The sequence below is a fragment of the Chiloscyllium punctatum genome, chromosome 39, assembly GCF_047496795.1.
Source record: "Chiloscyllium punctatum isolate Juve2018m chromosome 39, sChiPun1.3, whole genome shotgun sequence".
Taxonomy (NCBI): domain Eukaryota; kingdom Metazoa; phylum Chordata; class Chondrichthyes; order Orectolobiformes; family Hemiscylliidae; genus Chiloscyllium; species Chiloscyllium punctatum.
Genome location: NC_092777.1, coordinates 23,420,029 through 23,446,108, shown reverse-complemented (window position 1 = coordinate 23,446,108; position 26,080 = coordinate 23,420,029). Strand labels below are relative to the sequence as shown.

Genomic DNA, 26,080 nt, shown 5'->3' with positions numbered 1-26,080 from the left:
ACTTCTTTTATTAATTGCCTTTTTGATACTTGTGCCCTAAAGGAATGCTTCTCTGATGCAAACTTTGTAGTATTTCATTAAGTATAACATTTGACTGTCTATCATCAATTTTTTTTAGTGTATTTTCACAATCCACCATAGCCAACTTGCACTTCATACTCTCATAATCTTTGTACAGATCTAAGACTGAAGTATCAGAATATACTATATCACATACAGGCTGAATGTTAGATTCTATCATGTTATAGGCACTATTTCCCCTAATGATTCTGTAAGGAAGGATTATTAATTAGCCCTTCTTCTTTACATAACAGTAAATTTTTTAAAATCCTAATACCTATTTGTTTCCTTTACATTTTTAGAATGGGTTCTAGAAATCCATTTCATTGAAACTCCAGGAATTCATGCTCCACAACATTACTGCTGACTTCATCAACCTAGTCTATACACAAAGTGAAGCTGCGCATGAATCTTCTATTATATGTGTTACATGTATCATTTTTATAAAATTTCCAAAATTAGCACAAGAATTTGATAGTCTATAAATAACTCCCATCAATGTTCACTTCTCCTTGCTGTATCTTAGCTCTGTTCAAACTGATTCTACATCCTTTCATTTCAGGTTCTCTCTTACTTATTTAACCCGCAATTTGAAGAGCTAGCCAACTTCCATTTGTTTTTGCCTATTCATCTTAAATATTGAATATCTTTGGATATTCAGTTCCCAATTTCAGTCACCCTGTAGCCACATGAATGTAATGACAATTAAATCATATCTGTTTACTTCCATTTGTGCGCTCAAATATTCACCACTATTGTAAATACTTTACACAAGCCGATAGAATGCCTGTAATTTAGTTTTTTTTAACATTATTCTCCATTTTGATTTGATTTGATTCTTGCTACTGCTTCATCCAAATTCTTACTTGCTACTATTTTATCTACTTTTCGTGGTTTTGCTTCTCTCAAATCTGAGCTCCCTCTAAGGTTCCCATTCCCCTGTCAATCTTCTATAAATCCTCCTCCACAGGACTGTCCAATTTCCTGCAAGAATGTTTGTATCAGTCCTGTTAAGATGTAAGCAGTCCATCTTATCTACGTCCCAGCTGCTCCAGAACTGTTCCAAATGTTTGGAAATCCAATTCTTGTCATTTTACTCCATTTTCTAGCCATGTATTCAATCATCAAATTCTCCTCGTTCTGTACGCTGTTGATATAATCTGGAGATATTCGCTGATAAGCAATAAATTTTAACTTGTTAACTATAAAGTACTCTTTTAGTTAGATCAGGAAGTGGGTTTCCTCCGTAACACTAGACCAAAATGACCCTGTATTTTCCTACATTTAAAGAAGATGGTGGCAGGAACCTTCATCAGGAGCCACAGCTGACTCAGTGTGGTCAGTGGCTGTGCTCATAGTGGGCAGTGATGTTGATTTTATTTGATTACTCATGCAGCACATGGTGAGAGGCTGAATGAGATCCTTACACTTAGCTTTAAGTTATCTGCTCACACAGCATGGTCAAAAACAGAGAAGAGCTGAAAAGTTAAGAAACCCACAGAGGGATGATGTTGTCCATCATGTATTAGCCTTTGCAGTGAACTTGTGTAGGTCCTCTTGAGGCATCCCCTTAAACACTTACTTACTTACCATTGCAATGTCAGAGTCTTGGGAGGAGATGATATAATGGTCAATGTAACAGTATGTACAAGTGTATAACATTAATGATGAAATTTTAAAAAGCATGGGAGGAAATGTTGTATATAAAACTGTAGATGTTAATGCTGAGAGGCCTAAGCATCACCTATTATGACGATGTCACGTAGAATAATCGACAGAAAAATTGAGGATCTTTAAGGTGTAATCCTCCTCAACTTCTCTGTAACAATGTCAAACATACCAATATAACCAATAAAAAGCAAGAATCAAATATAACCAATAGCTACTCGTTAGCAAACAATGAACTGTAGCTTGTTAACTAGAAGAGATTCTTTCAGTTTGACCAGCAAGTGGTTTTCCTCTGCCACACTGAACCAAGTAGGCTCGGTAGTTTCCTACATTTAATGGGAGTGGTGGCAGCAATCTTCATCAGCAGCAGCTCGTACGATATTGTAAGCTGAATTGCCCATACAACTGGATAGATCACTGATATCATGCACTTGAGTCAAACTAACAATGTACAGGGGTATCCTGTGTTGTTAACTGTGTAGAAACCAGTTCAAATCTACTTTTAGCAGGCTTGCTTTTCCATGTCCCATTGAGTTGTAAGTTGAAGGTCATTTCTGACAGCCTTCTGAGAATCTCTGAACCAACTTCAGTGGTAAAGCCCACTCTGCTGAAGCCTCCTCCTGGCCATGACAGGACAAATCATCCAATGTCTTTAAATTTCCATGGGTTCCATCTCTTTGACCAAAGAATATCCATTCACCTAGATTCTGTCTGGTAGTTAACAGAGAAACCTCACTGTATCCTCTGTTGATTGTAGCAGTTGCTGTTCCTGCCTCTGTCTCTTTTTCTCATACACACTCTCTTTCTTTGTTTGGGGATTATTTTAATCATTTATCTATCCATGGCAAAACCTGCTGCTCTGTCTTTGTTTTCAGGAATTAAATCTGACACATGGATTTCCGTAGTACTTGTTCTTGGCCCCTGTCCCCATTGAAATAGGTCACACCTATGTTTTGTCTCACAGAAGGTCATCTTCTCCGTTTTTTACTCACTCATCGGCCCTAGTGCAATCAAGCCCCACCATTCCCCAAGCCAGCATAAATGTGAAAAATTGGTTAAACCACCAAATTGTCAAATTCTATCAACCTGATTAATTCAGATTAAAAGAATATGTGCTTAAGATGAAAATAATTGTTGATTACAAACAAATTACTTTAAATGGAGAAAAAGAACTGAATGCTAACTTAGAACTTGAACTCTATCCCTTCTTAAATTCCTCCCTTCACAAATAGGCACACAAGACAGGCCAAACATGAATATTAAGGGATGGAAAAAGGATGAAAAATATCAGGGAAAAGTTCAATAACTTTAGTCTATATCATAAGAGTTAATAAATTGTTTTCTTTTGGTCTCTTCCAATTCGTTTTAGTTTTTGGCTAATTAGACTTGCAACCTAATGCTGTCTTTTATTCACTGCTTGAGATTTTGTCCCTTTCAGAGTCTCTGAAGGTGATTTTCCCTTTTTTCCCTTCAACAAAGAAATTTGCAAAGAAAGCATTTTATAAGGAAATGGTGAGTGAGTACGGCTACCAGGAGTTGTTCTGTAAACGTCTCTATCCAAGAGGGAGAGAAAGATAATTTCTCTCTGCAGGCTAGCCATTTTTGCAGCGCTGTTTCCATACAAGCCTGTGGGCACCTGGCAGGAGGCGATTAAGATGTCTTGTCAAACAATTGTCCCTTAGTTCAAGAGCCATGGGCTCCATTCTGTCTATCTGTGCCCTCACTGTTTCAGGAAAAGGCAACATTGTGTATACAACTCACAGTGTTCAGTAAACATGATTTTTAAAATGACTTACACAGACACATTGATTTCAAGAAATAGCATCCTTTTTTTGAGTGTACAGTCCAAAAAAATAAATTAAAAAGATGTTGACTTTACAAACTTGAATTATAATTTACGATTTAAACCAGTTTATAAAATCTCACATTCAAACAATTATGTAGTGAAACCTCTCAAGGTGTTTCATGGGTATGAAATCAGGGAATCACTGTCACAGCCTGCCTGCAACAGTAGTAGACTCGCTGACAATAAGGGCGTTTAAATGGGCACTGGACATACATATGAATAATAATGGAATGGTGCAGGTTAGATAGCATCAGATTATTTTCACAGGTCTGCGCAACATCGAGGGCCGAAGGGCCTGTACTGCGCTGTAATGTTCTACGTTCTACATTCTATGTTCTACAATTTAAATTCAACAAAGGAGATATAGGAACAGAGGTACGTTTCGCGTTCTTAAAGGAGAAGAATTTTGAGAAGATAATTCAGGAACTTTGAGTCAGGACATCATGACTAAATGGTTGCCAAAAATGGGTGAATCAAAACAATGTTTCCTTCAAACATTTTTCCTAATGACAAATTCTTTCGCAGTACAGCTCAAGAATGTAAGAGAGCATGAAGCAACAAAAAGCCTAAAAGGCCACAACATTTGGTTACTTTTTTGTTGCTTACTTAGAATTGAAATCTAGTAGCCAGTCCTGGTAACTGAAGTGGTCCTCAGAACTGTTTCACAATTAGATGTCTGCTGTATCACGTTCTTCATTGTGAATTATCCTCTGTGATCTCCGTGTTTGGAAATGGATTCCTAGAGAGATAACAATGTGTTGGCTTTTGGAAAGTACCATTACAATTACACTGTACAGGTGCAGTGATTAGCTGATGGAATTATACTTGAGTTCACATGCTGCTGTAGCAAAATATCCAATTAGTGCAAACTGCGACATTTGCCTACCATGGAATTGTACACAATCTGTGCTCATTTTCAAACAGAAAACATGGAAACTGTGGAGAGTTACTAACAGCTGCTTTACCAGTTGCTGTTTATCTGGGATTTGTAATGCTATGCAATGGATAGTGTCCCTGCCTCCAAGCCAGGAACTCCATGTATAAGCTGCACTACAGTCCTTAATGCCCAAGGAAGATGCATTCACAATGTGGACAAAGGGTATCAAGCTTCAATTCTTCCCAATGCCCACCAATGGCAAGCAATAAGAGCAGGAGAGCTTCCTGATCAGCCTGGAGATGGAAAGAATCTTTCAGCCTTTACAATCACCATCCGTAGCTCCAGAATACAGCATGCACGGACAAGTGCTTGTTTCCACAACCAGTTAGACTCCCTGAATGAATCAAAGCACAGTACTTCTGCTGAAAAGCTCAAAAGTAGAAGTATGATCATATTGACGTGAAACAGTTGTGCAGAAGAGTATTTTCAACCAGCATGCTGTGGAATTGTTCAAGTGTGCCATTCAATTTTGTGTAAAGGGCTAATAAAAATCGATGTAAAACAAACATCGTTTCTGCTGAAAGAAATAGGGCCATGAAGAGTTAAAAATACTTGAGCTGTACAGATTTGAAAATGCTCACAGTCGATGTCAATGTATTTTTTTCAGTGGATTTGAAACGTTAATGCTATTGATCCTTCTTCAGTTTCGTGTATGCACTATGTTGCAAACTAGTTGAATTAAGATATTAACCATAAAAACAGCAAGTAAGTATTTGAAATCAGTTCAAATAAAAAAACACAAGTGTGACATGGAATTTTTTAATCTCATTGAAGAGTGCCTTGATACCGAAAAGGCCAGAAACCACTGGTGTAGAGTTCAAAATCTCCTTCCAAAAAGATTGCCCAGTTGTCCCTCAGACAAGAGGGTCATACCAGATTCATTATAACCAATTATACGACATGAATACAGTCACTGTGGAAATATATTGCAGTTCCTTCACCCTTGTTGGGTTAAAACCCTGGAATTCCTCCTAACGGCACTGTGAGTCTACTTACAGCAAATAGATTGCAGCAGTTCAAGAAGGAAGATTGTCACCACCTTCTCAAAGGCAAATAGACATGAGCAATAAATGCTGATCAGACTGACATGGCCACATTCCATGAGTAAATAAATAAAAACATAACAACACCGTGAGCAGAATTGTATTGTGGTCTGAATAACATGCAAATAAACCAGTTGGACTATAACCAGGTGTTGTGTGATTTTTAACTTCGTACACCCCAGTCCAACATCGGATCTCCAAATCATGAATAACGTGGGGGAGAATTGTGACAGGATCAAATGGGAAGTCCAGTGTCAAGAGTATCTCACTCCATCTTTTATGCTTTTCGTAAGTGGCAAAGTTAGTTTCTCGTTAGGCAGCGATAAGTTGCCAATTAAGAAGAATTAAAGCTTGTTAGTACCTTATTAATGGCCAAACTCACCTGAGCTTCCCACCTTAACAAACGTGCCGAGTAAGTTCGATGTCAAGAAAACTCGTATGGAAATCACTGCAAGTGCCCGACGATATCAACTCACCAATTGTCTCGAAGGGCTTCCAATGTTGCTCAGGGCAAATGGAATCTCAAGTAATGGTCTATGGGCACAAACTGTACATACCCCTCGTTCTCAGATGTTGGTGTCTGGCATTTGCCAACACCTCACAATCAACATGGCACCTCTCAATAAACTTGCAGGCTGCACAGGAACTGCAGACTTGTATTGCTGGATTGATCAGCAAGTCACACTGAAAGGTTGCATCAGGGACACTTTAGGGCTTTTGCCTGAAACGTCGATTTTCCTGCTCCTCGGATGCTGCCTGACCTGTTGTTCTTTTCCAGCGCCACTCTGATCTAAACTCAGGTTTCCAGCATCTGCAGTCTTCACTTTTGCCATATGAACAGGGAGCCATCACATGGACTAGACCTGGCTGTATCCCAGGGAAGCTCACTTGCTGTCTTCGTGCTTGCTCATTTAGCACATACCCACATGCTCAAAATGTCTATGCCATGATGTGCCAATTAGCGCAGTCAAAGAACCGGGCAGCATGCCTTGTTGGTCAGCAGTCCCCAGTGTAATGCACACTGCTGTGTGGTAGTGCTATGCCAATCTCACAGCTGCTCTAAATGCTAGCAACTTATGTGGCAGACGCAAGCATGTGCAGCAAACACATATAGGAAGGATGTTGTTAAACTTGAGACTGTTCAGAAAAGATTAACAAAGATGTTGTCAGGCTTGAAGGGTTTGAGTTACAGGAAGAGGCTGAATAGGCTGGGGCTGTTTTTTTCCTGAAGGGGTGACCATATAGTGGTTTATAAAATGTTGAGGAGCATGGATAGGATGAATAGCCAAGGTCTTTTCCCCAGGCTATGGGAGTCCAATCCAAGAGGGGGAATAGGTTTAACATGAGAAGGAAAGATTTAAAAAGGACCTGAGGGGTAGCTTTTTCACATAGAGGGTGGTGTATGTATGGAATGAGCTACCAGAGGAGATGGTGAAGGCTAGTACAATTACACCATTGAAAGGCATCTGGATGGGTATATGAATAGGAAGAGTTTAGAGAGATAAGGACCAATTGCTGGCAAATGAGACTAAGTCAAATTGGGATGTCAGATTGGTGTGGATGAGTTGGACTGAAGGGTCTGTTTCCGTGCTGTATGACTCTGTGTCTCGAAGTCTCTCAGGAATAGTCTTCACCAAAGTCATTGAAGGCACCCATGTGTCAGGGGGTCCTGGCACAGTAAGTCAAGATAAGCCTCCCAGACCAGTCTAAGGGATAGTCCATAGCCAAGCATCCAGTCAAGATGTTCTTAGCCAGAGGGCCCATGCCTCTGCAGTCGTGGGAGTCAGTCTGTGGCTCCACAACAGCCAGTCTGGGGGGGGCCTAGGACTAATTTGGTCAGAAAGATGGACAACTACCAACCGGGGATCGAGGCATCTCTCATCTCGGGCTGTCTGGTCAGGGTGTAGACCGAGGTCAATCCATTGGGTCTGTCCACAGAGGTTGAAGGGAAAAAAGTGATAAGGAGGGGACAAGGAAGCCACTGCTGCAGGAATGAGACCCGGCAAGGTATTCTTTAGGAGTGGAGCTGCAGTCTTGGGGGAAGCAGAGATGCTAACTATGAAGGGGGAAGAACAGTATCTGCAAGGGGTGAATACAGTAAAGCATGGATGGAAAGGGTGTCATGCAGGTTGGAGGGGAGGGGATGGTCCATGTTCAGGAGCAGGGCTGAAGAAGGGCTTATGCCCGAAACATCGATTCTCCTGCTCCTTGGATGCTGCCTGACCTGCTGCGCTTTTCTAGCAACACATTTTTCAGCTCTGATCGCCAGCATCTGCAGTCCTCACTTTCTCCATGTTCAGGAGCATCCTAGCTTCAAGGAGGTGAGGGGGATACAATATCAGAGCACACACCTGGCATGACTGGGGTTGGGGTTGAAAGGTGGGCAGGTTAAGGCTGATGTCAATGGGTTGGATGGGGACCTGGAGAGTGGGAGCCTTTGGGAGTTATAGGTTATCAGAAAGCAGATCTGAATGTTTGAGGCCTACTGAGTCATAGAGACTGGTACCCACTAGGTGAGGAGAGGTAGTAGCATCACTGGTGTAGAGATGAAAATAGGTGGCATCATTGTTAGTGCTGGGTCAAGTGATGAGGCTTGCAGAGTGACAGGTGTGAGGTTTGAGGGGCTGTAGTAAGAAGGAGAAAGTGAGGACTGCAGATGCTGGCGATCAGAGCTGAAAATGTGTTGCTGGAAAAGCGCAGCAGGTCAGGCAGCATCCAAGGAGCAGGAGAATCAACGTTTCGGGCATGAACCCTTCTTCAGGAATTCCTGAAGAAAGGCTCATGCCCGAAACGTCGATTCTCCTGCTCCTTGGATGCTGCCTAACCTGCTGTGCTTTTCCAGCAACACATTTTCAGCTCGGGGCTGTAGTAAGCACAGGTGCGAGCAGATGTTGCAGCCAGCTGTGGGATGGTAGCACATGAGCTTTGTTGGGAGGTAGATGCAGTAACAGAGATAGAGCGATTGTGAGATGGCATAGACAAGAGTGTGGCATTTCCTCTAGCACAGCTGGGGAAGCCTTTAGCCTTTTCTAGAATCCCTACAGTGTGTGAACAGGTCCTTCGGCCCAACAAGTTCACACCGAATGACCGAAGGGTAGCCCACTACCTAATATTTACCCCTGACTAATGCACCCAACCTGTATATCCCTGAACACTCTGGGCAATTCACCTAACCTGTACATCTTTGGACTGTGGAAGGAAACGGGAGCACCCGGAGGAAACCCACACAGACACGGGGAGAATATGCAAACTCCACACAGACAGTCACCCGAGGCTGGAATCAAACCCAGGTCCCTAGCGCTGTAAGGCAGCAGTGCTAACCACTGAGCCACCATGCTGCCCCAACAAGCCCATACCGACCCTCTGAAGAATAACCCACCCAGACCCATTCCCTAACCCTAGTGCCCTTCTTTAGCCACTGCTGGCTGTTCCTCTATACTGTGGAGATGGCATTGACCTGGGTGGTGATCTCAGACCCGCCTGCCAAGGTCTGATGGCTTGGCCTCCTTTGCTGGCCCTCTAGGAGTAAGACACTTCTCCTTTATACCACCCCTTCCACTAGGAACTCTGGGTCTCTGAGGGAGGGCATAGTACCACATTCCCTTGTCAAACATCTTCAGAATGCCAAGGTTGGTCCAGGTGATCAGAGGCCTTTTGGAGATGGCGCAAACGTAAGGGATGCTAGTCTTTCAGCAGATATCCACTGAGTAGTGCGTTGTTCTGAGAATAATGCGAAGTAAGATAGGGCTGGAACCAGACATGATGGGTGCCATGGGGATTGGGTGGCTAGTTAATGAAGTGTGTTTTATCACTCACAGCAAGAAAACTCTCTTGGCCATACAGCTGAAATCCCTCCAAATAAACTGAACACAACCTGCAATTATCCAAAAATTGTAAGAATCAGACTCACACTATTGTGCACTGATTGATAATAAAAGATTTTAGGTGAAAGTGAGTACTGCAGATGCTGGAGATTAGAGTCCAGAGTGTGATGCTGGAAAGGCACAGCAGGTCAGGCAGCATCCAAGGAACAGGAGAATCAACGTTTCAGGCAAAAGTCCTTCATCAGGGACAAAAGATTTTAGTTGAGGGTATTTACAATTTATTATGGATTACATTACTATATTGTCCATTTAGTTCTTATTAAATAGAAAACTTCACAAGAAGTACTGTTTGTGATTTGGATAGAATGTCATTCATCCTCAATATCAAGTATAAATTAATATCCTTTTAGATAGGGTAGAACCATGTCTCACTATTAGCCAACTTCAGAAGGTAAAATGTTATAGATTGTAAATTGGAAGTAAATCTCTGGTTGCAACAAATGAGTTACTAATTCCTGACATTGACCCCTGTGCAATTTAAACAGCAAGGCTTTAAATATGTTTACTAATGATAGCATTGCACTTAGATAACAGTTTTATAATATTACATGCAATTGATAAAACCTACTTCATCTGCAGAGTTCATGATAATCAACTTGCTCTTTTGTGCGCTAGCCTAAGCAAAAATGAACTTCCTACAATCACAGAACACATTTGTTGATAAAAAATTGGGTAATGCTATTGTACTAGGAGAAAGTGAGGACTGCAGATGCTGGAGATCAGAGCTGAAAATGTGTTGCTGGAAAAGCGCAGCAGGTCAGGCAGCATCCAAGGAACAGGAGAATCAACGTTTCGGGCATAAGCCCTTCTTCAGGAATTCCTAAAGAAGGGCTTATGCCCGAAACGTCGATTCTCCTGTTCCTTGGATGCTGCCTGACCTGCTGCACTTTTCCAGCAACACATTTTCAGCTCTAATGCTATTGTACTGTTTGGCTACCTTGCACATGCATTGATAACGCAATCATTTGGTGATCCCACCAACAGGCACTACACTGAATGGGTTATACAAGCAACCTTAACACCCCATAGTATCCAGCTATGTCTTACAAGCTTATTATTATCCTCAACAATGTGTAGAGATATAGATATATCTTTAACTATCTGACCCTTCATAGTTTGGTCTGATATTTGTAAACTCAGCTAATATGTTGTGAAGGCATTTTCATTTGCCACACAGGAGTAAGAGTTTGCTAGGACAATTTTCAATTAATAATGCTAAATATTCAAATATGTATATTTTGTAATGTTAATCATTATTTGCACTGGGTAATTACAGTCATAATTATGTACATAAATATATGACTACATGCAATTTTTCCATTAAAATTTCTAGCTCACACATTTCCAGTTGCAGCTATAAAGAAAAGATTTGGCTTTTTTTCTCATCGCCCTACAGGTTGTGTATTTGTAGTCATTGAAGTTTCCTTTCTCTTGAACAAATATCAATAACTGGTATTTTCCCTTTAACTTACAACATTCTTAGCTCTTTGAGGCAGTGTCAAGTTAAACCTTCATTACAGGATTTTCTTCTTGACATTAGCTCCTGTTTGGCAGATCTACCAATATCATTTACCAGTTTCTGCGTTTTGATTAAATGACTCAGATTTTTTGGGAGACGTGTACTCTCTGGGGAACTTCCAGAATGATGGGTTTGTTTTGGATCTGAAACTGCACCCCATTTTAGGCAGATGGAAAACTGAAACCTGATACAAAAATGTCTCTAAATGCTTCACTCTTGGCATCAGTAAATAGCATGCTTTTCAAAAAAGAGATTTGTATTTCTTAGTTAACCCCAGTGCTTCTGTAACTGTATAAGCTGTAATGAGTGAAGTGAATTGGAGATGTCAATCTTGTGCATACAATTCTAGTTAATTTCTCCCCAACTCATATAGCTGTGGTGAACATACACCATTTGGCTAGTCTGATCAGCTGCATAAATCTGTAATGAATAATGCTGTCATTTGTAGTAACATTTACATTAGAGTCCATGACACATCTGTGAAAATATGCTTGCAATTTTCATCTAATGAAAGGACTGGACATCAGTTATCTCAGTTGGCTAAATGGCTGGTTTGTGATGCAGAGTGATGCCAACAGCATGGTTTAATTCCTGCACTGGCTGAAGTTACTATGAAGGACACTCCTTCTCAACCCCTGGTCTTGCTTGGTGATCCTCAAATTAAACCATTACAGTCGTCTCTGTCCAATGAGAGAGCAATTTTGTGGTCTGATAAATCTATGGTGACTTTTAATGTAAGGACAAGAGATAAGCTATTGTGTCCATTTGCCCCCTGCACTAACAGCATCATAGCCTCCACTAGTTGAGGGATGTACCTCAATGTTGCACTTTCCGCTACCTCATCCACAGAAGCTGTTGAGAGTTTTGAATTTGCTGACTGCAACACTGCATATTTTAAGATAGAATTTGATCTGCTGTTCAATCTATAAATGAAGTAGCATTTTGAAACTCCTTGCTAACTTGTTGGTCAAGTCCAAATGTGTTAAGTCCACATAGTGTGTTCCTGAGCTATTCATTCTCCAGCCTATGCTTAGTTATCTCATGACAATGAAAGTCTCAATCATCATTGGCCTCATCCACCACCTTCCCCATCACCAAGGAGAGAACATGCAGCCAGGGTTCCCAGCACTGGTTACAATGACCTCTCACTGAGATATGTGGAGATCGAGGATCTATTGGGTCAGATGCCTGCATAGAAAGGTATAATGGAACTCTCACTTCAACATTGGTCAGGCTCTTTAGGATGTAGTAGAAGAGACAGAAAATTAACTGAAAATTTGTTGGACAACTTACTTGTTCTCACATGATTCTTCCTTTTTTTTTATCTCTTCTCCTACCTTCTTCCCCATAGAAAAGCCTCGGATGAACAGTATTCTTACTTCTGCAACTGAACCATATGATCTGTCTTTCTCAAGATCCTACCAGAGTCTCTCACACCTTCCACCATCTTATGAATCTGCAGTTAAATCTGACATAAGCAAGTATTCTTCACTAAAGCGGTTAAGTAGGTGTTCCATGATCTTCCATTAACATTATTTTGCATCATACCTAGGAAAACAAATCTGGTAATTAATGGCTGTTATTTTCCAACTGCTTCAGTCTTGAAGTTCCCCAGCTGCTGCACAAGCAAGTGTGTCAACTGTTCAACTTCATGGTGCACCATCATTCATTGATGGCCAATCTCGTAGTGTCAATAGAATATTCCATGGATAAGGGATACTAACTGTACTTTTACCTCACCTTATAGCATCAATCCTTTTGCAATGCTTTTGTTGACTGCTGCTTTGACATGTCAGAAGGCAAATGAGATTTGAAACATCAGCTAAATATGCTTTCTGAGGTGACGAGCAACATTGCTCCCATATTTTTATGTACATCACCCACCTGGAGGTTATAAGCAGGCTTTTCCTTCAGTTTGTCCAAAATGTGACAGAGTATTTGGGAAAGCCTAATGCTCAGAATACTACTCTTTTGCTACTGGAGTGTCATTCTCCACTGCATTTCACACAATCCCCATCTCCCCCTCCCCTGTCCCCCATTAAAAAAAAGCTTCTCCCACCCCCCTGCAATACGAACACAGCCCATTCAAGCAGCAAGATTTCCAAGAAATCACAAAGCCACCTTTTCATTAAGTTGCTTTGTCTGGTAAAGGGTTTCATTGCAAGTCCAGAAATCTTAGTTCAGCAGTAAGAACTTAGAGTATGTAAGTGAAATTCAAAGTCTGCAAGAGAGCCAATGGCCTAGTGGTATTGTCATTAGACTTTTAATCCAGAAACTCAGCCACAGTCCTGAAGACCTGGGTTCAAATCCCACCATGGCACATAGGGGAATTTGAATTAAACTTTTTAAAAAGAAATTTGGAATTCATCATCTATTGGTGACCATGAAATCATTGTTGATTGTTGGAAAACCCATCTGGTTCACTAATATCCTTTATGGAAGGTAACTGCTGACCTTATCTGGTCTGGCCTACATGTTGCTTCCAGACCCACAGCAATTTGGTTGACTCTTAACTGCCCTCTGGGCAATTAGGGATGGGCAATAAATGCTGGTTAGCAAGAAATGCCTGCATCCTGTGAACTAATGAAAAGAAATCTTCTGGACCATTCCCTTCACATTATTCAAAACAGTGATCTGTCTAAAAATGGAAAAGAATCAGTGCAAAGAGAAATATAACAGAACAAAACTGAAATAACTGAAGACAGAACAAAGGAAATTATAAATTAAGAAATAGAATAATATGAGAAAAACAGACAGAACCATGAAAAAGCAAAAAGGTAAGGGAATAGAATAAAATAAGGGATGGGGAATTACTGAAAAGACTCAACGATTGCAATTTGGAACAGAAGAGGTAAAACTATATTGAGACGAAATTAGTAACATGGAGAAATCACACAAAATGTAAGATATTGAGAGATAAGAGAAGGAAATATAAAAAAGAAAGGCAATGATCAAGCACATTCTTTTTTGAAAAAAGTGCTTGAACCAAACTTGTACCTCAATAGTAAATATTCATTTTAATGTGAAAATATAGAGAACTGAAAATGGAAGGAAGAAAACAAATATGCAGCATTTTGTACTGGAGACGAAGAAGTTAGCAAGGCCTAATGAGTCTAATAGGGTAGAACCTAACTAGTAGCCACTAGGATCTCCTGATAGCACACACAAATGGCTAACTTAGTTCTGGCCATCTTTTCCCACTACTAGAAACTCTCAAAACTTTTACGGAATTCTGGGCTTACTGGAACATTTTAAAATTGCTAAAGTGACTGCCAGATGGAGTTCCAAGTAGAATGTTACTGCAGCTGTACATGAACCGTGACTCATTCAGGTCCATTGCTCAGAGGAGATGAACAGACACTTGAGATACAAGTCTGAGTTAATGCTGCAATACAAGTGTGGTTTAACCATAGAACATGGCATCAATCACCCTGGGGATTGTAACACTACTTTGCTGGGGAAAAAGAAAGGCAGATCAAGTTTCGTATTGCACAACTGAGCAAAGGGTACCATGAGAGTTGCAGTTACTCTACTGATGCCTGTCTGCTTCTGCTATGTATTTTCATTGATACCTGTCCTCGTGGGAGACATTACTGTCAGCATTTTTCTGTACGAATGGCAGTTCATGCATTTCACAATCAAATACATTCAACATTACATATTTCTCTGCATGAGCATCAGATGTACAATTCTGTTTATAAATGAAAATATAAATAACTCCTGTGTACATTGAAGATATAAAAATCATACGCATGTTATTAAAGGCAGTCTCAAATCTATTATGGCTTCATCGACGTAACAGAACATGTTATCAGGGTTGCTGAAATTTCAATTAATGTAAAGTTGGGTGAAGGAAGTTAGTGGAGGTGGGACATTCAAAGTGATATAATGGCAGAGGATTTTATAGGTGCCTTTCTTACTACTGATTGGATTAATTAATGCCTCAATAGCATAGAACTGCACAAAAGTTGAAAAGAACAGATCCCCACTTCTCACAACTGGCATTTTATTGACAATGTAGAAATCTAAGAGAAAAGATTTTAAAAATTGGACAAAACCGAAGAACTAGCAGCCCTGACAGTGATAACTATAATCATTCAGGAATGTAAAATATTGAGTAGATGACTATAACAAAGCCATTCTAAAAGGATTTTTTTTTGCATCATTCCTGCAGGTGAAAAGGAGATTGATGAATATTACATGAAAAGGCGACACCTTCCAGACTTGGCAGCAAGAGGAACCCTGCCTCTCCACATTATGAAAGTGAACCAGGAACATAGTAACACCAGGGAGAGGCCTAGACGACCAATGCGAGCAATGTCACAGGACAGAGTCCTGTCTCCAGAGAGAGATGTGCCTCAAGAATGTGTCATGACTTACGAGCGCATCTTATCTGATGAACAACTACTATCAGCTGAACGTCTTCAGTCCCAGGACCCTCTGCTCTCTCCCGATAAAGTTATGTCCCTCAAACGCTCGGGGTTCCGTGAAAAGGCCATGTCCAGGGCCTTGTCCCAGTCCCACACAGATGTCTTTGTATCCACGCCCGTCTTAGATCGCTATAAGATGACAAAAATGCACTCGCATCCCAGTGCCTCAAACTCTTCTTATAATACCTTAAATACAAATCAAACAAACCACACTGCTGCTAAGCGACATGCCTTTGCTTCACGTCGGCACAACACAGTGGAACAGCTCCACTATATCCCAGGACATCACCGTAATTACCATACAGCCAGCAAAACAGAAGTAACTGTTTGATCTTAATAAAAAAAAAACACATCACCGATTCCATAATAACAAGAGTCTGGAATATTTGTCAGTGAGCCAGAGGACAATGGCACTATCAGACCACACTAATTACTCACGCCCTAATTCCTGACATGTTATTCGAGCAAATGCATTTGTTTTATCTAAACAAAGTGGCATCCAATATGAGGCTTCAGTCTTTCCAGAGACATGTAACATCAGTTCCTTGTTTTATTCAAGGTTTTCATTTTAGTTGGTACATTAGCACAACAGATGGTATTATACCATCCAGGTCACCTGACAGTTTCTATCAAAGGAAGCCATGTGGTATGGTAGTCAATTTAAAGGGCTGATGGAGATACAAGGTCAGTGGTTGAATTTCTAACCAAATGTTAATGCTACTATTGGAGATTAAAGCTATTTTGGTTAGGAGATACCAGGTTAGATTTCTGAATAGTCAGAATTGGTGTGTTTGCTCAATTCTTCTTTTTAAAAAAGGAAGGTTGTACCATATCATCCTAAATATGTGAAAAAAATTTTCATCTTCGAAGCATGTACAGTATAAGTCAACCAACTCATGGGTGACCATTTCCATACACTGGTATGGGACACAGCTGGCTTTCCCTCCATGTGTTTCTTTTGCCCCTTCAAAAGATGAGATGGTTACTTTGACTTCAAGGCCTAGGGAGGTACGATGCCTCGGATAGTTTCACCTTAGCGAGAACATAACTGCACGTTACTGGGCATAGCTCAGCCATTTTCTAACTGTGGTCATGAGTTGTGAGATGTTGTTCTCAACAGAATGAAAAACTCCAAGTTTTTCTTTGCTGAGTGAAAGAATCCTGGAGGACATTGCATAGAGACAAAATATTGAGCTTATTCCATGAGCATGTGACTGTGCAAAAGATTTTTTTTAATCGCAGAGGCCAAAGTGAACTTATCTTTTTTTAAAACTTAGTTATCAAGTTTGTGCTGGATTATGGACTGCCAATCGTCCCAGTACTGAAATCATCAATCAGGTCAATAGGCTAAATTCAGTGACAATATGATATGAAATAAGTGAAAAATCATAATTTCTTAGTCGTCAATAGATTATAGCCAAGAACTGTCAGTCATTCAGACAAATCAGTATTTCCCATAGAAAGTAATAGAAGCAGACTTGCCATTCACTTTTTATGCCACATGTGCCCTTTATCCTCATCTTTTCTTCTTCTTTTGTGTTTCATTTCTCTGTTTCAACCTTGCTTTTCATATTTTTATGGCACCATGTCATTTGCCTTCTTTTTTTTTTCCCAGACAGTCCAATCTTCTTGGAAATATTCATTGCTTTTCCATGTTTGGCAGTTTTGAAAATATTCATGCTTTTTTGATGGCCTTCAATTTTGAGGCAACTACCCCTTGCTGTTTTACATTTTGTTCATCTTTGTTTTCCTTTTACGCCGATGATGCTTCTAACGTTTCTGCTTAGTTAGGCACTAGGCTTTACATATGCAGTGAAGCTTGCTATGAAAATTTGGCTGCAAGCACAATGCGACAATGAAACTTAGCATGTCCTAAAAACAGTGCACTGGATGTTTTGAGAGTAGGTCTGAAAATTGATATTCTCACAGAATAGCATGTTAAATATTCAGACTCCAACTACTCGGATGATGGTGGAATCTGAGGAGTTGTAAAGTTAAAGTTTGTGAAAATTATGGTACACATGTTTGAAGCTATATATAAATACTGGACCTGTGTTAGCCTGGTGAGGCATTTATTGTAGAGTGGTAAGCATTTTATAAGTCTTTTTGCCTCCGCAATGACCTGTGGTGACAAGTAGAAGTGTTCCTGTGATGCAGCAATGATGTGGTCATCTATACCATATCAGCTGCCTTGAAATCTCCTTGTAGGTTTATGTGCAAAATTGACCATGAAGTGATCATGAACTGCATTAAATGTAGGTTTTATCTTCATTAGCCAGTTCCAAAGCAGTGGACGTACGGCAGGTAAAACTGCAGTTGAGATCATTTTTATTTGAAGCAAAATGTTATTTTCATCATCCAATTTCCAAACTTGGCAGGCAGCGGGCCTTCTCCAGTCATGTTCACATGGAGATATATGTCAAGTCGTAAAGTTATCAGCAACACTACATTTTAGCCAAAAACATGTAAGAGATTGTGTTTCAGAGTCTTGCAACCAAGTGAAGACAAAGAATTGAAATTTGCTTTGATGGAAGACCTAAAAGAAGGCTAGCTTTTATTCAAGGCACAAAGCAGGAAGATAGTCAAGTAGATTTTATAGTGATATTTTGAACTGTCAAGTTTGGAAACAGTGATTCAAATCCCAGTTTCCACTGTTAAATAAACTGATATTTACCACACATTCAGCAAGTTAGCAGAGAATATTGTACACAACAATGGATCGATATAACTTGAAAGACTAACAGGCAAAGGAAAAGTCATTAAAGAACGTTAACTGCCTATCATTCAATATAGAGTTATCATTCAGTGTATAAGCAGAACTAATATCAATGATCCAGGCTTTCTAACTTAAAAAGAGTGTAATTCAGGCAAATGATTGGGATAGTGTTTTAAGATAGGCAGTTTTGTTTTTGTACAATGGTTAATTCACCAGAGATATTTTCCTCTTCAGTTGATGCTGCTTAGCAGATGAAGCGGCAGTGTTACTGACATCTTAATTCTTGTGGGTCACAATAGTCTTGTGGCTGTCAATGTGAGTAGCTAATTGCTTATAACATCAGAACACCCATCCAGTTCTTTGTTGTGTCATTGCAGTGAAATAGATGAACAAACATAAAAGGAGCCCACAGAAAAAGACAGTGGTTAGATAGTATCTCATGGCCAATTTTCAGCCAAACCTGGTGCCTTGTTGTCCACTACAGATTTTTTTTCAGTCACTTAGGAAAGCAAGGACTAATCTCAATCAATTCGTTCCCTGCCATGGAGAGAATGGCATTGATAAGAAATGCAATGTCTGAGGTAGTGTTGGGCGAAAATTGGAGAAGGTTAGAAAGGTAGTTTTGAAAGGACAGAGACACCTCTGTTATACTTTGTACATTAAATGTAAATAATAGTGACACCACCTAAATAAAAGTGATGTTTTCCATCTGATATACATTTTATTGATTAAAGCACAATAGTAGTACAACTTACTATTTAGAAGATGGTGTTTAATCTATTTGACAATATTAAAGTGATGTTGCAAGTCTTAAAAGGAATGTTAAAAAAAGTGTTTTGGGTTGTTTATGAGGACATCAAACTGGAATCTGCCAGGAGAGGATTGTAGGCAGATGCTCTTAAGAAATTGCATTCTGAAGTATAAATTGGGTCAAATCAGGCATGCAAAATGGAGACAGCATAATTGTTTGAATAATTCTCAAATAAAGGAGTAGTCGACACAGTAGGTGATTTAAAATTGAATAATTGCTTTGCTAATTAGCTGACTTCTGTTTCCATCATCAATCGTGTTCTGAGCTAACTTGTGCTAGCAGTGGTTTTGGAATATGAAAGTAAATTACATCCTTGTTGTCATTCCAACAGTGAAGCTGCCTCAGCTTGGAATAACGAGTGAAAAGCCTGGCATCAATTAACTGCCTCAGTCCACAAGTAGCCAACCTTTGACAATTAGTAAGAGCTCAAACTGTCCCCAGTGTGAAAAACACCCACCCCTTTCAATGTTATTGCTGCCCTCGCATGACAACTATTTTAAAAAGGCTTTTTCTCCAACTCATTTTACTGAGATAATTGTACCACTTACCATAGGTTTAATCTGAGTTTCCACCAGTTGGAAGTATGAGATTTGGAACACCCCATATTTAGCAGCTGAGCATCAGATCCCTTCATTATTACATCACAAATGTTGTTTTAGTAAGTCATTTTCATTGCACTCCTGGTACTTTTCTCTCTGTAAATCAGTGTCCTGCACTTCTCTCAGCCTCATTTTGCACATGGTTTATTCCCATATCCTAACGATCATTCCCATCTTTCACTCATGTCAATCAGGTGATTTAGACCTAAGTCTCCTGACAGGTTGCTCTTAACCAAAAAGGTTTATCACCATCTTCTACTTCACAACCACCTTTAACAAAAACCATACTGAGACCAGGAGGTCACAGAACTGGGACAGCAGGATGCTTTGTGCTGTTTGGTTTTATATATTGCTGTTACTTCTGAAAATAAAATATGCAGACTTCCTTCAAAGTGCACTGTCCGCTGATGGAAAGCAGGACAGATCAAATTCCAATAAATTCACTAGGCAGATTGATTCTACTATAACAGCAACAAAAATAAATATTTTTTTTAAGTGATTGAAGCACCAGTGATAACAAGCTTTAACAATGAGGTAAAGTAGCACAAACACAAAGGGAGCACGACTGAAAATGGGAGCACAAAGTGAAGGGAAAGACTTTTCGAAATTAAATATTAACAAGGGAGCATAACATTAATAACATTAGCCTAGGACCCCATGCTAATTCTTTGCAGTCTACATGGCATGAGACAGCACCAGTATAAATCTGAGAGCATTAAAATCAAGAGAACTAACACTGTGACATTTTAGTTCATTCAGCACTTCCTGAAATCATTTTGCAATGATAATTCACTGGAGTTGCAATGAAAATAATCTGAAATGGCACATTTTGCAACAGATAGGTTTTTAGATGCAATGTATGCCCTCCAGCAGACTCAGTATCCATGTCAATCCTTCTACTGGTGTTAATACACTCAGGAACCTGGGAGAAAAAGTAGTGGAAGATAACAGAGACAGCAAAAAAATTAAAGGAAAGGTAAGCAAGTCTAGGGAATAAGCACTGATCAGTCAAAATGGAAGGTGGTGTGAAATAGTGGAATGTGTAACATTGTAATCTGATGGTTTCTTGTTCATCTCCTTTCTTTGAATTTTTTATTAGATTATCAAGTAATCTTTTAGATTAGCAAGCTTGTTTAATAAAGATTTAAATATGTACACCGCAGAAACAAAAGTAACCTACGTGTTGTGAAACAATGTGGTGGAAGATGAGGTTTTGAGTATGAAAGGTTTAAATTGTACTGAAGAACACTGAGAAGCTGCTGTGATTACATTACAACATTGGATATGCAGAGAAACAATTAGAGATTTACTACTCTAATTGAATACAGTTTAAACCCAGACAACACTTTTTTTTCAAGTCTTGTAAAGGATTTGTGGCTTTGTTTGATGGAAACTGTGACAGTTACTGCAAAGTGGACACATCTCCACCTTGGGAAACTTGTATCACGTTATGTTCACTCTACTTATTATTAATCCAATCCAACTGACCTGTGAGGTCTGCTACAAAAAGCATCTTTATTTCTGCGTACCTCTTCCGTGTAGGATTTGTAGCAGCCGTTCAGCCTTCTCACCATATATAAAATTTGGGTGAAGTTTTATATCCACAGTTTTGAACTAGCTTCAGAACCAGTTGCAGTGTATTAGCTAATTATCTTGATTAATAAAAAAAATACAGATTAGACGTTTTTGTAGCAAGTATTTAACTGGCTATAAGACAAACTATTGTTAATATAACATTTTTACTTTAGTATGGAGAAAATGTATTTGCTAAGAGAGAGACAGGTGGTGATTTTGTGTTTTTGGTCATTTTATGGATTGTTTATGGTAGTATACATGACAATGTACCTTTGTAGCTGTTACTTTGCACAAACTATTGGTTGAAAATTGAGTAAGCTTCAGGATGAGCAGTACTTGACTGTTTTCTCTGTAACTAATTGTTGTTCTAATTACCTGTAAAAGCACATTCTGTATGTACTGTATACAAAACTGTAATGAGTTTAGTAAAACTTATATAGTCTTAAGGACATTTTTTCACTTTGTCAGTTATAATTATTTATGGATTCACTAAAAAAAAATTAAATCAATTTAAACAAAATCAAACTGGCCAGATGCTTAAGTTCTTGGAATGTTCTTGCTTTTAACACAATGAAAATATTCAATATTTCTCTTCCATGAACAGACATTCAGTCATTCCACCATTCACACCTCATATTGAAGTTTCACTGCCTCTTCTTTAACTAATAATGACTTGTAAGTACTATGAACAGGAATATTTGTGCAATCGACAAACACTGAGCATGGTCCAAGAGTTTATAACAATGCAAAGTGTAATCCTTATATCCTAAGTAACAACAATCATTCATTGGGAGCCCCTAAAACACCACAAGGAACATAGAGCAGCATTTAAAAAACATAATTATGATACCAAGCCATATTAAGAAGTTTTAATTCAGTTAACAAAAAGCTTTATCAAAATAGAGAGATGAAGAGGTGTAGGCAGGGAATTCCAGGGCTGAAGATGCAGCCTCCATAAGTCAAATGAATAAAATCAGGGACACTCAAGATGCCAGTGTTAGAGAAGCAAATATATTTTTGGAGAATTGTGGGTTGGGAGAGATCAGAGCAATAGGGAGGGGCAAGGCCATGAAAAGATTAGAAAAAGAAGATGGATAGATTAAAATCAAGGCATTGCTTGACTGGAGCTGTTGTAGACAAGCATCATGGTGATAAGGGAACTGGATTGGTGGGAATGATCAGTTAAGGGTGCTTTGATTCAGTGAATCAAAACAGGAACATAAATATGAAGTATTGGTCTTGACATAACTTCACAGGATGGTAGTGTGAGACTCTCCTGGAAGTCGCAATTGAGCATCAGTTAATTTGACATCCAATTTTGCAGCTCATCCAGGCAGTGTCACGATGGGCTTTATAATGAACTAGTAGGCTCACTTAAATGACCTGGGAATTTTCAGAACTTTTACAGAATTAATGTAACTTCATCAAGAAAGATTTATTTATTTAATGAGCATGACAGAAATTTTGCATATGAGCGAGTTTGCTTGTGAGTTATACAGGAGCCAAAGGGTGAGACAAAATTTTGTCAGAAATGAATCCATTCTGTAGCTACCACTTTCAGATGGTTCCAAACCTTTCAACTTGTTTCATCCATATCTAAACATAGATGGAAATAAAAATCACCATATTGCCTGAAGGAGCTCTGGATGTGATCTCTTTGAATCATACATTTAAACTGTATTCCTAACTTAAATTTGGTTGCATTTCCCACTGGAATGTAACATCCTCCGTGTAGTTTTTAACATCAATTTCAGTTGCTGTTTATGCAACTTCACTATTCACTGACTGCGTGTTGTTCCTGCCTTCATAACAAGAGTGACTTAAATTCCAAACCAACTAATTAGCCATGGAGCGCATTAAGGTCTTCAGATTCTACAGATTGAAAAGAAGGATTTGTATAAATGCAATTCTAATGTAAGACCAAAAGGAAGAATGTAAAATGTTAGCTAAGGCAAGTAATGGGCAGTTAATGGTTACTCACCATGTCTGATTTTTATTGGTTTTGGTTCAAATGCAGAAATAAATTGGCTAGGATTTTAATGGGCAGCCAATCTACTGTCTGACCACTGACAGTTCCACTGAGCTTGAACATTCAGCCAAAAAGTAGGTTTACAAAAGTAAGCAACAGCAAAATATTACTGTTATTTTTAAACTAAACTTCTTTGGGTAGCTACAACAGATATAAATAATGTTATACAGTCATAAAGTATACAAAAGTAAAACCACAATGCAATCCATAAATATATCCGATACAAAGTTAAAAATCACACAATACCAGGTTATAGTCCAACAGGTTTAATTGGAAGCACTAGCTTTCAGAGCGCCGCTCCTTCATGAAGTGGTTGTAGAGTGCACAATTGTAAGACACAGAAATATACTGAATTTATACAGAATTTATCAGATACTTTCTTATACACACTTGCACTTCATTGAAATGGCCTCATAGTTCATCCCACAATATTTGAAAGTAATGCATATGGATTTCGCAAGGTAATCTGTAAATCTTATAAACCAAATACCTGGTTGCTTTTCAAAGCAAAATATGTGATCTTTGGTGAATCATAGATTCCTGCAGTGTGGAAGCAGGACATTCTGCCTATCAAATGTATTGCTGGAAAAGTGCAGCAGGTCAGGCAGCATCCAAGGAGCAGGAGAATCGACGTTTCGAGCATAAGCCCTTCTTCATATGCCTGAAACGTCGATTCTCATGCTCCTTGGATGCTGCCTGACCTGCTGCGCTTTTCCAGCAATACATTTTTCAGCTCTGATCTCCAGCATCTGCAGTCCTCACTTTCTCCTCATTCTGCCTATCAAGTCCATAACAAAGAGCACCCAGTCAGACTCACCCCATCCCTGTAACCTTACATTTCTCATGGTTAATCCAGCTATCTTGTACATCCCTGGATACTATTGACAATTTAGCATGGCCAATCCACTTAACCTGCACGTCTTTAGACTGTAGGAGAGACCTGGAGCACCCAGTAGAAACCCACGTGGAAATGTTAAGAATGTGCAAACTTCAGACAGTCAGTTGCCCAAGGCTAGAATCAATCCTGGGTTCCTGGCACTGTGAGACAGCAGTGCTAACCATTGAGCCACTGTGCTGCCCCAAACATGTCAAGAAATCTGCAACTTCAAAGTGAAGCCACTGCATGCATTGAAAATAATGTACCCATACAATCAAGAAAACATCAAGTGACAGATTAAAAACTATTCCGTGTATCACAATTGCCTGCACAGTGTAGTGAAAGGAAATTGTTGAAACTTGTGCATCTCGATGTGTGAATGTTGATGTGTTACAATTATATAACACATTATCACTTTTTTGACTAAATGTAGCAACCAGACGAATACAGTAGAATCTAGCTGCAGGCTAAACCGGTCTCAAAATCAATGATATTATGTATCCAGTCTCAACACTTCCTTTCATACAAATGCAACCTATATCCCACACCAATAAACAAGACTGTCAGCTAAGTAATGCATTATATCCCTATTATCTGTGACCCACCAGATTAAAAGTGAACAAAGTAATTTCTCACAGGATCCAATCATCAAATATTTTTATCATTAATCAGACTCTACCAGACAAGATTTGTGTCAAACAGACAATATGCTAAATAACTGGATCATGCTACCCCAATTGTGAATAAAAATGAAATATTTTTAACCTAAGAAATTTAAACACAATGGTGCCTTTTTTTAAAAGATGTTTCTTTAAAATTATAACTTGACTATATTTTAAAAAGTCTTTGAGTTTCTCTAAACATCCAAAGACACAGCATTTGTAGGTACCAATTTGAATGTGACATTCAATGGGCCATTGAAGCAGAACCGGAATATTGTGTGACAGCCATATTACACTGATTTTGTTACTGGCAGTCAGGATGCAGTAAGAATATTCCTGAGGTCAGGGGTCAGAGGTCAGGTCATCCACCTAAACTGCAAGGAGACCAATATCCTGGTGGGAAAAATTTGGGAGCCTTAAAACTAGTAGGGAGTAGGGGTATAGTGAGTCCGAGTAGTAGTGAGACAGAAAGACAGATGAGGATGCTTCTGAATTGAAAGAGAGCAAGTTAATTAGAAAATGTAGACGAGCAAGCCAGAGAACGAGGTAAATCTGAAGAAGTGAACTGCATTTATTTCAATGTTAGGTGTCCGACAGGTAAGGCAGATTAACACAGGGCACATATGGGAACATGGGATTGGGATATCATAGCTATTACAGAAATAGGCTGAGAGGGGAACAGGACTGGCAGCTCAATGTTCCAGTATTAGATGTCATATGAAGGATAGAAGGGGAGACAAGAGAGAGAGGGGGGGTGGATTGAGGAAAACATTGCTATTGTATTTAGAGAGATATTTCCAAGGAACCATCTAGTGAAACTATATGGGTGGAACTCAGAAATAAGAAGGGATGATCATCTTGATGGGATTGTTCTATAGGGACCCCAATAGTCAGGGGGAAATTGAGGAACAAGTATGTAGAGGGATCTTGGATATATGAAAGAATAATAGGGTGTAATGGTAGGGGATTTTACGTTTCCAGAAATAGATTGGGACTGCCACAGTATTGATGCTTTGTTGGTGAGGAATTCATTAAATACATTTAAGAAACTTTTCTTTATCAATATTTAGAAGTACCTACTAGAGAAAGAGCAAAGCTCGACTTTCTCTTGAGAAATAAGGCAGGGCAAGTGACTGAAGTGTTAGTAGGGGAGCACTTTGGGGCCAGCGATCATAATTCTCTAAATTTTAAAATAGTTATGGAAAAGGAAAGGCCTTGTAAAAGAATTAAACTTCTTAATTGGGGTAAGGCCAATTTTGACGATATGACACAGGAACTTTCAAGAGTTGTTTGGAGTATACTCTTCACAGGTAAAGGGAGGGCTGTCAAGTGAGGCTTTCAAAAGCCAGATAACAAGAGGTCAGAAGCATTATATTCCTGTTGGAGTGAAGGATAATGCTGATAAGAGTAGACAACAATGGCTG

General features: G+C 39.3%; 1 protein-coding gene across 8 annotated transcripts in view; it reads left to right on the top strand.

The window, feature by feature from the left end:
• Positions 1 to 21,577, top strand: part of LOC140463874 (protein shisa-6-like) — a 519,561-nt gene extending 497,984 nt beyond the window's left edge. For 5 of the 8 annotated variants that reach the window (XM_072558312.1, XM_072558311.1, XM_072558309.1 and 2 more), the window contains 2 exons: positions 12,309 to 12,461; positions 15,132 to 21,577. In XM_072558312.1, coding sequence (XP_072414413.1) covers positions 12,309 to 12,461; positions 15,132 to 15,718 — 740 coding nt within the window. In that variant the 3' untranslated portion in view covers positions 15,719 to 21,577. The remainder of the gene's footprint in view (positions 1 to 12,308; positions 12,462 to 15,131) is intronic. The other 3 variants (XM_072558316.1, XM_072558315.1, XM_072558313.1) reach the window with 2 other exon arrangements.
• Positions 21,578 to 26,080: the final 4,503 nt, after the last annotated feature.